Here is a 13,871-nt window from a genome sequence, read left to right as displayed (position 1 = left end):
TGTATGGGTAAATGACTGCAACCTTGTGTAACATCCAGCCTGTGAGACAGAAAATATCTGTACCTCTCTTCCTCTCTCTGCAAATTCCCTCCTTGAAAGAAAAAATGAAGAAACCATCTTCAGAGACACGAAAGGGCAAGTTCTCAACTAATGAATGAAAGTTTAAAAATTGATATGTCCACAACTTTGTGTACTCATCAAAAGCCAAAGAAACTCAACGAAAACATTGCATTCATTCCTGTAATCCTGACTGGTGCCAGAACTATGCTTCACTTGTTTTCTTTTGTTTCTTCCTTACCTACAATACTTGTCTTGTTGTGTGTTTGTTTGTAATGTATATGGGTTTTTTTTGAGAAAAGGCATATGGAGTTAAATTATAAAGAGTAATAAATTCATAGTTCATTTTTCTGCTTTTGTAGAAAACAATCAGATTGCAATAAACAATTGTTGAGCATTTCTTTTAACCTGGATTGGCACTCAGATAAATTTGAGACTTTGGGTAGTTTAATTAAATCTTTTCACATTTGTGATGACTCTGGGAATTATAGAGCTTGATTTCTAGGGACAATTTTTTTTGGATTGTAGCTTGTTTCAGAGCTTGATCTGTTGACTCTACACTGTTCCTAAAAAGCATCCTGCTTTTTTGTTCTTTGAATCTAACCAAACATTTTAATTGTTCAGCATATGCTTCTCCATGGCTGTTAAAATTTAGATAGGCTGCCTTTCAAATAGCTGGCTAACTACACAAAACTAGCCGACTCTTGAAATAATCACAATTTGCCAGGAAGTTTTAGCTCCTCTTGTGTTCTGTCTTGTCTGAACTTCTGAATTGCTGTTGTATCTTGTTTGGTACTATTTCTTTTTGGGTTCTAGCTTGTATGGCTATTTTCATCTTTCTTATGTTAAGTTTTCTGAAGCAAAAAAAATTGTGACTGCTCACCATGGAATAATACTTTTATTTCCTCAATTAGGAACCAATCACTCAATCAGGAAAATGCAGTTGAGAAACATGTCAGCCATGATCGAATGGCAGGGCAAACTCAATGGGCCGAATAGCTTAATTCTGCTCCTACATCTTATGATTATCTAAGTGTAACACAAATGAGCTGCATGATTTCTTTTACATGAAGATCTCTGGTAGGGTTTATTTATAGATAAACTAATATATTCTTGCAAGACAGTGAAGCAATTGTGGGATAGAGAGGAGAGGAATGTGATCAAGGGCGAAAGCTTGCAAACCAAAGAAAGATGGAGATAGCAGAGAGATGAAGGTGGGAAGAGAGCAAGCAAAACCAAAAGATAGATGAAGGATGAAACTGGGAGGTCCAAAGGAAACTGCAAACAAGTGAGGTAACTATTTCTAAAGTTTAAAATAGTACATTTTAAGTGGGAGGTCAAGAGGAAAAGATGAAAGGCACAGATTGAGAAGCTATCTGTCACGAGACCAGTGGACCAACATGATGTGAGTGGAGGGAAAGCAGATGATTGATAAGTACGATTGGTCAGTAAGTGTGGAAATTGTTTGTGTGAGCCTTTTTCCGTTTTCAGCAAAACTCAAGTTTTGTTCAAGAAAATAACAATTTTGTGATTTGCATTTGCCTGGTCTCTTCAGCATGGTCATTGGTTTCATCTGAGGTATCGAGTTCATTTATCAAGGAGTACCTACTGTTGACCCTCAAAATTATACCACCAGAAAAATTGTGTCAATGCAATAGATTTAGAATCAACTTTAGGAGTGAGTGATGGCAATGAACTTGAAGACATCAATGCGAAGTCTGAATTTTATATCAACAATCTGATGTACTATTTTCATCAGAAATGAGCTTTGTTAACTATCATCTGAATTATTGCAAAACTGCAATTATTCTAAGTATAAACATCCTAATATTTATATTTTCATTAATCTTACCTTTAACATTTTTGAGTGGCTTGTGTTTAACACATTTATCACTGCCTTGCAATGTTGTCCTTTAAGCTGCTCGATGATGGAATTGAATTTTGCTGATGTGCATTTCCAGTGTTCAAGTTCAGTGAGTGGACCTGAATCTTCAGCCTCTTTTCTCACTTGATTACTTTGTGCCAACACCTGTATGGAAGAGTCATAAGCAAGTTCCAGAAAGTATTTCGCCATAACAACTCTAGAGCAAAGAACAAGAGCACTTGAGCCAGCTTCACTATTCAGTAGACCATGGCTGATCTTCAGCCTCACCTGAAGAAATCCCTGTGGGAATGGTGCACAGGCCTTTAACAACAACACACTAGGATAGAGTATAAAAGAAGAAGTAACAGGAAGCTGAAACAACAACCAGATTAGCCACATGTTACTGAATGGTAGAGCAGGCTTAAAGGGCCAAATGGCCTACTACTACTCCTGGGGCCGAAGGTTTTATACTGGAACAAACCTCTTGACACAAGACCCGATCTAATGAACCTTCACTGCACCGTCACTGCATTGCTCAAAATTGGAAAACAAAAATGTCTGCAGTAGTCCCATAAAAGGCCCAAACTGTAACAAGTAATGCACAAGATGCAAGGGGTCAGCAGGCAAGACTGAGCTTATCAGCAAGAAATGCAGTAGAGAAGCAAGTTGGGCTTAGAGGAAAAATTACATAAGTAAGTGCTGGCTGTGCGACAGTCACAGGTGAACACCTGCTGGGGGCAAAGGCAGAGGTGAAGTCGCTACCAAAACCCAAGGCTGGGAGGTCAAGATTTCAGGTTGAAAGGGGTAGAGGTGGGGAACCAGAAGCCATCTTTTTGCTGCGGTGAAGGGTGAGACAGGAAAAGGGAGCCAGCAATTTTTCCTCTGAACATCTGAAAGGTATACAAGGTGACAATCTTTTGTCTGTAGAAGTATGGGTCAGCTATTTTCAAAAAATATATATTTGTTGCTACTTTAAACTTTTGGTCTTGTGCCAATTTAATACTGTTGTTGTGGCTTTAAATTTAATGGAAGGCTGATAATTATTAAGGATATGGGTAAATTAAGGAAAGAAATTGAGTGCTTAGAGGCATGGTGTAAAGACAACAATTTCTCCACTAAAGAGAAAACACAGTGTGGAGCTGGAGAAGGTGACCAAACAGGTAGATGAGAGTAAACCGGTTGATGTGGTGTATATGGATTTCAGCAAGGCGTTCGATAAGGTTTCCCACAATAGGCTATTGTAAAAAATGCAGAGAAATGGAATTGTGGGAGGTATAGCAGCTTGGATCAGAAATTGGCTTGCTGAAAGAAGACAGAGGGTGGCAGTTGATGGGAAATGTTCATCCTGGAGACCAGTTACGAGCGGTGTACCGCAAGGGTCGGTGTTGGGTCCACTGCTGTTTGTCATTTTTATAAATGACCCGGATGAGGGAGTAGAAGAATGGGTTAGTAAATTTGCAGATGACACTAGGTCGGTGGAGTTGTGGGTAGTGATGAAGGATGCTGTAGGTTACAGAGAGACATAGATAAGCTGCAGAGCTGGGCTGAGAGGTGGCAAATGGAGTTTAATGCAGACAAGTGTAAGGTGATGCACTTTGGTAGGAGTAACCAGAAGGCAAAGTACAGGGCTAATGGTAAGATTCTTAGTAGTGTAGATGAGCAGAGAGATCTCGGTGTCCATGTACACAGATCCTTGAAAGTTGCCACCCAGGTTGACACGGCTGTTAAGAAGGCATACAGTGTTTTAGCTTTTATTAATAGAGGGATCGAGTTCCGGAACCAAGAGGTTATGCTGCAGCTGTACAAAGCTCTGGTGCGGCCGCACTTGGAGTATTGTGTACAGTTCTGGTCACCGCATTAAAAGAAGGATGTGGAAGCTTTGGAAAGGGTGCAGAGGAGATTTACCAGGATGTTGCCTGGTATGGAGGGAAGGTCTTATGAGGAAAGGCTGAGGGACTTGAGGCTGTTTTCATTAGAGAGAAGAAGGTTGAGAGGTGACTTAATTGAAACATATAAAATAATCAGAGGGTTAGATAGGGTGGATAGGGAGTGCCTTTTTCCTAGGATGGTGAAGGCGAGCACAAGGGGGCATAGCTTTAAATTGAGGGATGAAAGATATAGGACAGATGTCAGAGGTAGTTTCTTTACTCAGAGAGTAGTAAGGGAATGGAACGCTTTGCCTGCAATGGTAGTAGATTCGCCAACTTTAGGTACATTTAAGTTGTCATTGGATAAGCTTATGGACGTACATGGAATACTGTAGGTTAGATGGGCTTGAGATCGGTATGACAGGTCGGCACAACGAGGGCTGAAGGGCCTGTACTGTGCTGTAATGTTCTATGTTCTATGAAAATAGCAGGTCAGAGAGCATCAGAGGAGCAGGAAAGTTGATGTTTCAGGTTGGGGAGCTTCGTCAGGAATGGGGAGGGGAAGACACTGGGAAAATAAAGACAGGACGGATGGGGCTTGGAAAGGTAGGTGGGATGGTGATAGGTGAGAGCAGATAGGGAGTGGTGGGGACTGGTTACTGGGATGGGTAGGGTGGATAGGTGTGAGAGAAGATGGACAAGTTGTGTCAGGTCAAAGAGGTGGGGATAAGAAGCAGGGTTGTAAATAGGATGAGGCTGGGGGGCGGGCGGAGGTTGTTGGGGGGATGCAGGGGCTAGATTTTAAAACTGGTGAAAACCATGTGTAGGGCTGGATGAACACAGCAGGCCAAGTAGCATCTTAGGAGCACAAAAGCTGACATTTCGGGCCTAGACCCTTCATCAAAAAAGCTTTTCTGATGGAAGTCTAGGCCCAAAACGTCAGCTTTTGTGCTCCTAAGATGCTGCTTGGACTGCTGTGTTCATCTAGCCCCACACTTTGTTACCTTGGATTCTCCAGCATCTGCAGCTCCCATTATCTCTGAAAACCATGTGTAGGCCATCAGGCTGTAAGTTCCCGAGGCAGAATATGAGGTGTTGCTCCTCCAGTTTGCAGGTTGTGTCATTGTGACACTGGAGGAGGTCCAGGATGGACATGTCACCAAGGGAGTCGGGGGGGGGAATTAAAATTGTTGGCGACTGGAAGGTGTTGTAATTTGTCGCATACAGAGCGCAGATGCTCTACGAAAAGGTCTCTGAGTCTAAGCTTGGTCTCAACGATGTAGAGGAGGCCCTATTGGGAGCAACAAATATAGTAGACTACGTTGACGGATGTGCATGTGAACCCATGTCTAATATGAAAGGTTTGTTTTGAGCCTTGAATGTAAGAGAGGGGAGAAGTGTAGGGGCAGGTGTAGCACTTCCTGTAGTTGCAGAGAAAGGTGCCAGGCGTGGTGGGGTTAGTGGGGAGTGTGGAGTGGACGAGGTAGTCGTGGAGACAATGGTCCTTATGAGGAGGGGTATGGGAGGAAAATGTCTCTTTAGTTGTGGGGTCAGAGTATGGGTGGTACAAGTGGCGGGAATGATATGTTGGATGTGAAGGTTGTTGGGGTGCTATGTGAGTACAAAGGGGATTCTGTCTTTACTTTTGTTGGGGGCAGGGGGTGTGAGGGTAGAAGTGCAGGAAATGCAAGAGATGTAGTTGAGGGCATTTTCAATCACTGGACGGGGGGGTTACAGTCCTTTAAATAGGAAGACATCTGGGATGTTTGGGAGTGGAATGCCCCATCTTGGGAGCAGATGTGGCGGAGGCAGAGGAACTGGGAGTAGGGAACAGCATTCTTACAGGAGGTTGGGTGAGAGGAGGTGTAGTCCAGGTAGCTGTGGGAGTCGAAGGACCTGAAATGGATGTCAGTTTCAAGTCGGTCACTGGAGATGGAGAAAGAGACATCCTGGAAGGAGAGGGAGCTATCAGAAATAGTCCAGGTGAATTTGAGGTTGTGGTGGGCGTAGGTAAAGTTGATGAACTGTTCAACTTCCTTGTTTGAGCACGAGACCGCACCGATACAGTTATCAATGTAGCAGAAGAAGAGGTGGGGTAGTGCCAATGTAACTGCAAAAAAGGGACTGTTCCATGTATCCTACAAAGAGGCAGGCATAGCTTCGGTCCATGCGGGTTCCCATGGCCACCCTCTTAATCTGTAGGAAGTGGGAGGACTTAAAGGAGAAGTCGTTCGGGGTAAGGACAAGTTCTGTTAAGTAGATGAGGGTGTCTGTAGAGGGGAACAGGTTGGGCCTGCGGGATAGGAAGAAGTGGAGAGCTTTTAGGCTATCTGTGTGGGAGATACAAGCGTGCAGGGATTGTGGAGATTGTACATAGAGATGTGTTGCGGGCCAGAGAATTGGAAGTCTTGGAGGAGCTGGAGGGCATGGGTGGTGCCCAGACGTAGTTCCAAAGACTAGTGTGGAAAAGACAGAATCAAGCAAAAATGGAGCAGGGTCAAGCAGAGACAATGGATCTGCCGGGACAGTCAGGTTTGTGGATTTTGGGAAGAAGATAGAAACAGGCGATGAGGGAGTTGGGAAACAATAAGGCTGGAGGCTGTGGGTGGGAGATCACCGGAGGTGATGAGGATATGAATGGTCTGACAGACAATGGTTTGGTGGTCAGGGTAGGGTCATAATCGAGGGGGTGGTATGAGGAGGTGTCAACAAGCTGGCACCAGGCCTTGGCTATCTAAAGGGTCAATGTTCCATACCACTACTGCCTCCCCCTTTATCCACAGTTTTGATGGTGAGGTTAGGGTCGGAGCGGAGTGAACAGAAGGCTGTGCATTCCAAAAGGTCAGCAAAATGGAGGAACTCATCAATGACTTCAGGAAGCGGACAAGAGGGCACATCCCGATCTGCATCAATGATACTGAGAAGGAGTTGGTCGAGGGTGTCAGGTTCCTAGGAGTGAAGCTCATTAACAATCTGTCCTGGTCAATCCACATCAATGCGAGAAAGCATAACAACGTCTCTACCGCCTCGAGAGGCTAAGGAAATTCAGCATGTCCACAAGGATTCTTATCAAATTTTATAGATACACCATAGTAAGCATTCTGTCTGGATGCAAATCAGCGTGGTATGGTATCTGCTCTTTCCAAGACTGCAAGAAATTACAATGTTGTGAACACAGCTCATTCCATCACGCCAAACAGCCTTCCATCTATTGACCCCATCTAAACTTCCCACTGCCTCAGAAAAGTAACTAACATAACCAAAGACCCCTTCCACCCCAGTTATATTCTTTTCCACCCTCTTCCATTGGGCAGAAGATATAAAATTTTCAATACATGCACGAATAGATTCAAGGCAGCTTCTTCCCCACTGTTATCCGACTTTTGAATAGACCACTCAAATGTTAATTCTGATCTTTATCTCTCTGCAGCTACAACACTGTATTCTGCACTCTATTCTGCTACCCTGATGCACTTTGTATGGTACAATACACCTGTATAGTAGACAAAGCAACAATTTTCACTATATCTCGGTACATATGACAACAACAAATCATTCAATCAATTTATGAATATAACAAAATCATCCAGATTACTTAAACAGCTTTCACAACGTGTTGTGTCGCAGACATATATGATTGTCTCTTGCTTGATTTTCTGAAGATGTCAATTACGGCCACCTTCTCAAACCACTCTAAGAGAGTTTCAGCAACACTTGTAACTTAGTTTCTATTCTCCGAACTTCCAATGGCTGATAATGGAAGGTTAGGTAGGGAGCTTTCAATCTTCATGCTTTAGTAAGATCTGTTTCTCCCAGAAACACAATCCAAAACACAGAGAGTGGTGGGCATGTGGAATGCATTGCCGGCAGTGGTACTGGAGTCAGATACTTTAGAGACTTTGAAGCGACTCTTGATAGGCACATGGAGCAACGTAAAATGTAGGGTATGCAGGGTAGATTGATCTTAGTAGGATAATAGGTCGGCACAACATCATGGGCCGAAGGGCCTGTACTGTGCTGTACTGTTCTATGTTCAAAATCCTAGCCTCAAATCCTCCAGTCCCTTCCTCTGCTTGATTATCATGTTTTCTCTCAGAAGTACTGGGTCCAATTCCCAAGAACTGATCTTATCAGTGGCCGAATATTTCTTCTTTTAAAAAAAAATCAACCTGTTCAGGCAGGTTATACACACCTCAAGTGCAAATAGGACTTGAATCCAGGTGTCCTGACTCGAGGGTAGGGACACTACCACTGTACCACCAGACCCTCTAGTGCATCTGATATTCCCAGGCAATCTCCCATCCAAATAATGACCAAGGCCAAGTCTGCTTAGTTTCCAAGATTAGGTGTTTTCAGACTAATACAGACAACGACACAATACAGTTGCTACCTGTGAAACATAATGCTTTCACTCGGTGTTGAAGAGCTGGTAGAATCTTTTGATCAAGAACCAAATTCACGAACAAACATCAGCTGTGAACAGCATCTTCTGTTGAGCATAAAAGAACAAATAATCACCACCTTGTTTATCTCTTTATGTTCAACAGAAGATGCTGCTCACGGTTCACAGGCCATTTCAAACTCATAGTTCACAGTTCAAAGCCAAAATTGATAAAAGACTAAAATAAAAATAAACTAAAATCAAGAGTTACAACCATTATGTTATAAATTTACTCATTTAATTTAAAATAAGACATAATGTTCATGGCCGTGCGATGCTAATCATGCTAAATCAGCCCAGAGACAAACCCTTGCTGACCTGCTTATCATTCAAACACAGGACCAGGTCAAATCAATTGAAAGTAAGGTGCAAGTATTAATATATGAACAGAAAGAAGTAGGCAGCTAGTCATGCTGAACACAGACCCTCAGAATTCATCAGACAAATTCAGGCAGAATTTTTACAAAGAAACAAAGAAACCTACAGCACAGGAACAGGCCCTTCGGCCCTCCAAGCCTGCGCCGATCAAGATCCTCTGTCTAACCTGTCATCTATTTTCTAACAGTCTGTGTCCATTTGCTCCATGCCCATCCATGTACCTGTCCAAATATATCTTAAAAGATGCAGACATGGTAGCATCTTTTAAGATATATTTGGACAGGTACATGGATGGGCAAACATGTCTGCGTCTACCACCTCCGCTGGCAACGTGTTCCAGGCACCCACCACCCTCTGTGTAAAGAACTTTCCACGCATATCTCCCTTAAACTTTCCTCCTCTCACTTTGAACTCATGACCCCTAGTAATTGAGTCCCCCACTCTGGGAAAAAGCTTCTTGCTATCCAACTTCTCTATACCCCTCATGATTTTGTAGACCTCAATCAGGTTTCCCCCTCAATCTCCACCTTTCTAATGAAAATAATCCTAACCTACTCAATCTCTCTTCATAGCTAGCACCCTCCATACCAAGCAACATCCTGGTGAACCTCCTCTGCACTCTCTCCAAAGCGTCCACATCCTTTTGGTAATGTGGCGACCAGAACTGTACACAGTACTCCAAATGTGGCCGAACCAAAGTCCTATACAACTGCAACATGACCTGCCAACTCTTGTACTCAATACCCCGCCCAATGAAGGAAAGCATGCCATATGCCTTCTTGACCACCCTATTGACCTGCATTGTCACCTTCAGGGAACAATGGACCTGAACACCCAGATCTCTCTGTTCATCAATTTTCCCGAGGACTTTTCCATTTACTGTATAGTTCGCCCTTGAGTTTGATCTTCCAAATGGCATCACCTCGTATTTGCCTGGATTGAACTCCATCTGCCATTTATCTGCCCAACTCTCCAGTCTATCTATATTCTGCTGTAAAATGGTGCTTCTAAAAGAAAAGGTCTTCATTTGGAATAATCAATGCGCAGAATGCTGGCAAGAATGGATTCTTATTTGAAGAGCTAAGGCTTGAGGAATTTAAAAGAACAAGGTATCACCTGAGACTGCCTTGCAATTAAAATTCATTCAATCATGCTAAAAAAAAAGAGTGAACTGACATTTCTTTAAAGGACACAAAAGCAGAGAGAAACAATCCTGTTAAAAACAGGAACTGAGAAGCTTTTGCTCCAATATTGTCAAATTTATAATCTTCAAGCAGGTGGCTATTGTTGACTAGGCTACCATTTAAAGTCCACCTCCAAGTGCCTTGAGAAAGTGCTTGTAATATGCCCCGAAACTCAGCAGGAGAGAATTATTAATCAGCATACAATTTGCTCTGACGTGTTTCTCACCATCACCTTATTTAGGGAAGGATGTGAATGCATTGGAAGCAGTTCAGAAAATGTTTACCAAACTAATATTTCAAATGAGTGATCAGAGATAATGGGAACTGCAGATGCTGGAGAATCCAAGACAACAAAGTGTGGAGCTGGATGAACACAGCAGGCCAAGCAGCATTTTAGGAGTGCAAAAGCTGACGTTTCCGGCCTAGTCTAGGCCTGAAACATCAGCTTTTGAGCTCCTAAGGTGCTGCTTGGCCTGCTGTGTTCATCCAGCTGCACACTTCGTTATTTCAAATGAGTGAATTGTCTTATGAGTTAAGACTGGACAGACTGGGATGAAGTTAAGAACAGTAAGAGGCAACTTGACTGAAATATATAAGATCCTGAGGGATCTCGACGGTAAGTATGATGAGCATATTTTCCCTTCTGGGAGAAACTAGAACTAAGTGTTGCTAATTAACAACCAAGGACTGACCATTTAAAACAGAAATCAGGCAAGTTTTGTTTTCCATCAGGGGTTTGGACAGCTTTGAATTTCTTCCTGAAAAGGTAGTGGAAGCACAGTCCTTGGATATTTTCAAGTCATTGGTAGACAAATTCTTGTTAAACCAAGGGTGTGAAAAATCATCAGGGATAGGTGGGAATGCAGATTTGAGGCTACAAACAGATCAGTGATGATCTTATTGAACAGTGAAGTGTGCTGAAGGGGCTGAATGGCCTACACCTCTTTGTCTATATATTTATGACCCAGGAGCCACCATATTTATAAGATTGATAGAATTTAAAATTCTGATGAATAATAATCCAAGGATGTGGAATGTGGGCAATTCAATGTTGGTGTTGAAGTGGGAGTTGGTATGCCCCATTGTGGTTCAGGGTGACCAGAACTTCAAAAGGCTAGAAGACAGAGGTGAGTTTAGTGGTCATCACTAAGGGGAAGGTTCTGGGGAAGCTGAAAGGTCTGAAGGTGGGTAAATCACGCAGATCAGAGGGACTACACCCCAGAGTCCCAAAGGAGATAGCTGGGGAGATTGTAGAGGCACTGGTGGTGATCTTTCAGGAATAACTGGAGTCAGGGAGAGTCTCAGAGGCGTGGAAAATAGCTAAAGTAACACACCTGTTTCAGAAGGAAGGGAATCAGAAGACAGGAAACAATACGCCTGTTAACCTGAACTCTGTTGTTGGCAAGATTTTAGAATGCATTATTAAGATTGAGATTACAGAGTGTTTAGAAGTGTGTGGTAAAATAGCTCTGAGTCAGAATGGCTTTGTCAAGGGGAGGTCATGTCTAACAAATCTAATAGAATTCTTTGAGGAGGTAACAAGCAAGATAGATAAAGGGCATCAAGTGTACTTGATTTATTTGGATTTCCAGAAGACCTTTGACAAGGTGAAAGATGTCAAATAAGAGTCCATGGTGTTAAGGGCAAGATACTGGTTCTCTTACTGGCAGGCAGCAGAGAGTGGGAATAAAGGGGTCTTTTTCAGGATGACAGCCAGTGACGAGTAGAGTTCCACATGGGTCAGTGTTAGGACCACCAGTAATCACATTATAATAGAGGTAGGTGGAAGGACAGTTCATGTTGAAAGGGTGGGGAGACTGCAAAAGGACTTGAACAGATTTGAAGAATGAGCAAAGAAGTGGAAAACTGAATACAATCTGGGACAGCGTGAGGTAATGTACTTTGGTTGGAAGAATAGAAATGTAGACTATTTTCTAAATGGCCAAAAGCTTTGGAAATCTGAAGCATAAAGGGACTTAGTTCAGGGTTCTCTTAAAGTTAATATGCAGATTTAGTTGGCAGTTAGGAAGGCAATCAGCATTTATTTTGGGAGGGCTAGAAAACAAGAGCAGGGATGCACTGCTAGGACTGTACTGTATAAAGTACTAGTCAGGCCGTATTTGGAATACTGTTCGCAGGTCAGGGTCCATATCTAAGGGACCACGTGCTAGTCTTGGAAGAGGTCCAAAAGAGGGTTATGAGAATGATCCCAGGAATAAAAGACTTGGCATATGAGGAGTGGTTGAGTATTCTGGGTTTTTACTCAATAGAGGTTAGAAAGATAAAAAGGGATCTCATTGAAACTTACAGAATACTGAGATGCCTGGATGGAATGGATGTGGAAAAAATGTTTCCATTAGTACAAGAGACTGGAACCTCAGTGTGCAGCCTTAGAATGAAGGGACAGGCTTTAGAACTGAAATAAGCAGTAATTTCTTCAGCCAGAGGTGGTGAATCTGTGGAATTCATTGCCACACAACTGCTGTGGCAAAATTGTTGTGTGTATTTAAGTTACAGTTAGATGGATTCTTGATTTTTAAGAGGATCAAAGGTTTCTGTGAGAAGGCACAAGAATGGGACAGAGAAACATATCAGCCATGATCGAATGAAGTTTCAAACTCAATGGATTGCATGGCCTAACTCTGCATGTATATCTTATGGTCCTATGTTCTCATGCCATTGAATGTCAAGTGGACCTGGCATTGATTCTACTGAAGATGACCATTGCCTGCCATGTACCAGCCTAAGGCTGCACATTCTGCACATGGACAACAGGCTACTTGATAAACTGAATTGCAAATGGGATATGTTGAACAATTATCACTTCTGACCTCGTGATGGTCACTAATGTAACAGCTGAGGATGGTTGGGCCGAAGACACCATATTTGAACTAACTCTTGCAATGATGTTCGGCAAATGAGATGACCGACCTACAACAATCCGCAACCATCCATGATAGGTTAGACTCTAACCAGTACAGACAACTACCTTTATTTCAATTCAGTTTACTTTTGCTGAGATGCCTTGATGTCATACTTGTTCAAAAGTTGCTTTGATATGAAGAGCATCACTCTCTCCTCACCTCTGCAATTCACCTCTTTTTTTCCATGTTTCAACATGAGGTCAGTTGCAGCGAAACCTTGGTAGAAGCCAACCTGAGTGCCAGTGAGCAGATAATTGCCCTTTGTTTTCTCTTTAGGTGTGCATGTATGTGCAGTGACTTATTAAAAAGATACCATTGTAAAAAAATTCTTTATTCCATAGTTTCCACCACCAGGAAAACACCACTGTGGCTAGTGAAACAGTAACATGAATAGTTATAACTTAGTTTTTATTCTCTGAACTTCAAGTGGCTGATAATGGAAGGTTAGGCAGGGAGCTTTCAATCTTCATGCTGTAGTATCAACTGCTTCTCCCAGAAACACAGTCCAAAATCCCAATTCAAATTCTCCAGTCCCTCCCTCTGCTTGGCTATCATGCTTTCTCGTAGCTGTGCTGGCACCAATTCCCAAGTACTGACCCTATTAGTGACTAATCAGTTTTTTTTAAACATCAACTTGTTCAGAGATGTTATGACACACCTCTGGAGCAAGTGAGACTTGAACCCAGGCCTCCTGGCTCAGAGGTAGGAACACTACCAATGCACCAGCAGACCCTGTAGTACACCTGATATTTCCAGGTAGTCTCCCATCCATGTACTAACCAATGATAGCTTGATAGCACAGCTGGTATCAGATTTCATCCATTTGCTGGTAACTAAGACGAGACAGACGAACTGGTATTTGGCTTTTTGGATTGGTCTTGTTGACTGTGGACGGGAAATAACTGGGTAACTTTCCAAGTTGCTGCACGTGTGCCAGTGTTGTAGCTGTGCTGGCAATGCTGGAAAGGGTGGTAGGCAGTTGTGGATCACAAATCTTCAGTACCATTAGCAGAATTTTGTCAGTGAAGGCTGGCATTTGCTTCAGTGGTGATGTCAAGAGAGGTATCACAGATCATCTACTTGACACTTCCCGCAGAAATGGATGCAATTGATTCAGCATAATCCATGGACTTGCATAATCTTTAAGGAAAAATC

The 13,871-nt window shown here is 42.7% G+C and overlaps 1 protein-coding gene across 1 annotated transcript in view; it reads right to left on the bottom strand.

Annotated features, from left to right (window-relative positions):
• LOC125452339 (dynein axonemal heavy chain 8-like) overlaps positions 1-13,871 on the bottom strand; it is a 1,009,221-nt gene that overhangs the window by 846,077 nt on the left and 149,273 nt on the right. The window contains exon 8 of the mRNA XM_059645685.1: positions 1,910-2,086. Coding sequence (XP_059501668.1) covers positions 1,910-2,086 — 177 coding nt within the window. The remainder of the gene's footprint in view (positions 1-1,909; positions 2,087-13,871) is intronic.

This window comes from Stegostoma tigrinum, chromosome 4 (genome assembly GCF_030684315.1).
Source record: "Stegostoma tigrinum isolate sSteTig4 chromosome 4, sSteTig4.hap1, whole genome shotgun sequence".
NCBI classification, from domain to species: domain Eukaryota; kingdom Metazoa; phylum Chordata; class Chondrichthyes; order Orectolobiformes; family Stegostomatidae; genus Stegostoma; species Stegostoma tigrinum.
The sequence above is the reverse complement of the archived record's forward strand: the minus strand, read 5'-3'. Positions and strand labels throughout refer to the sequence as shown.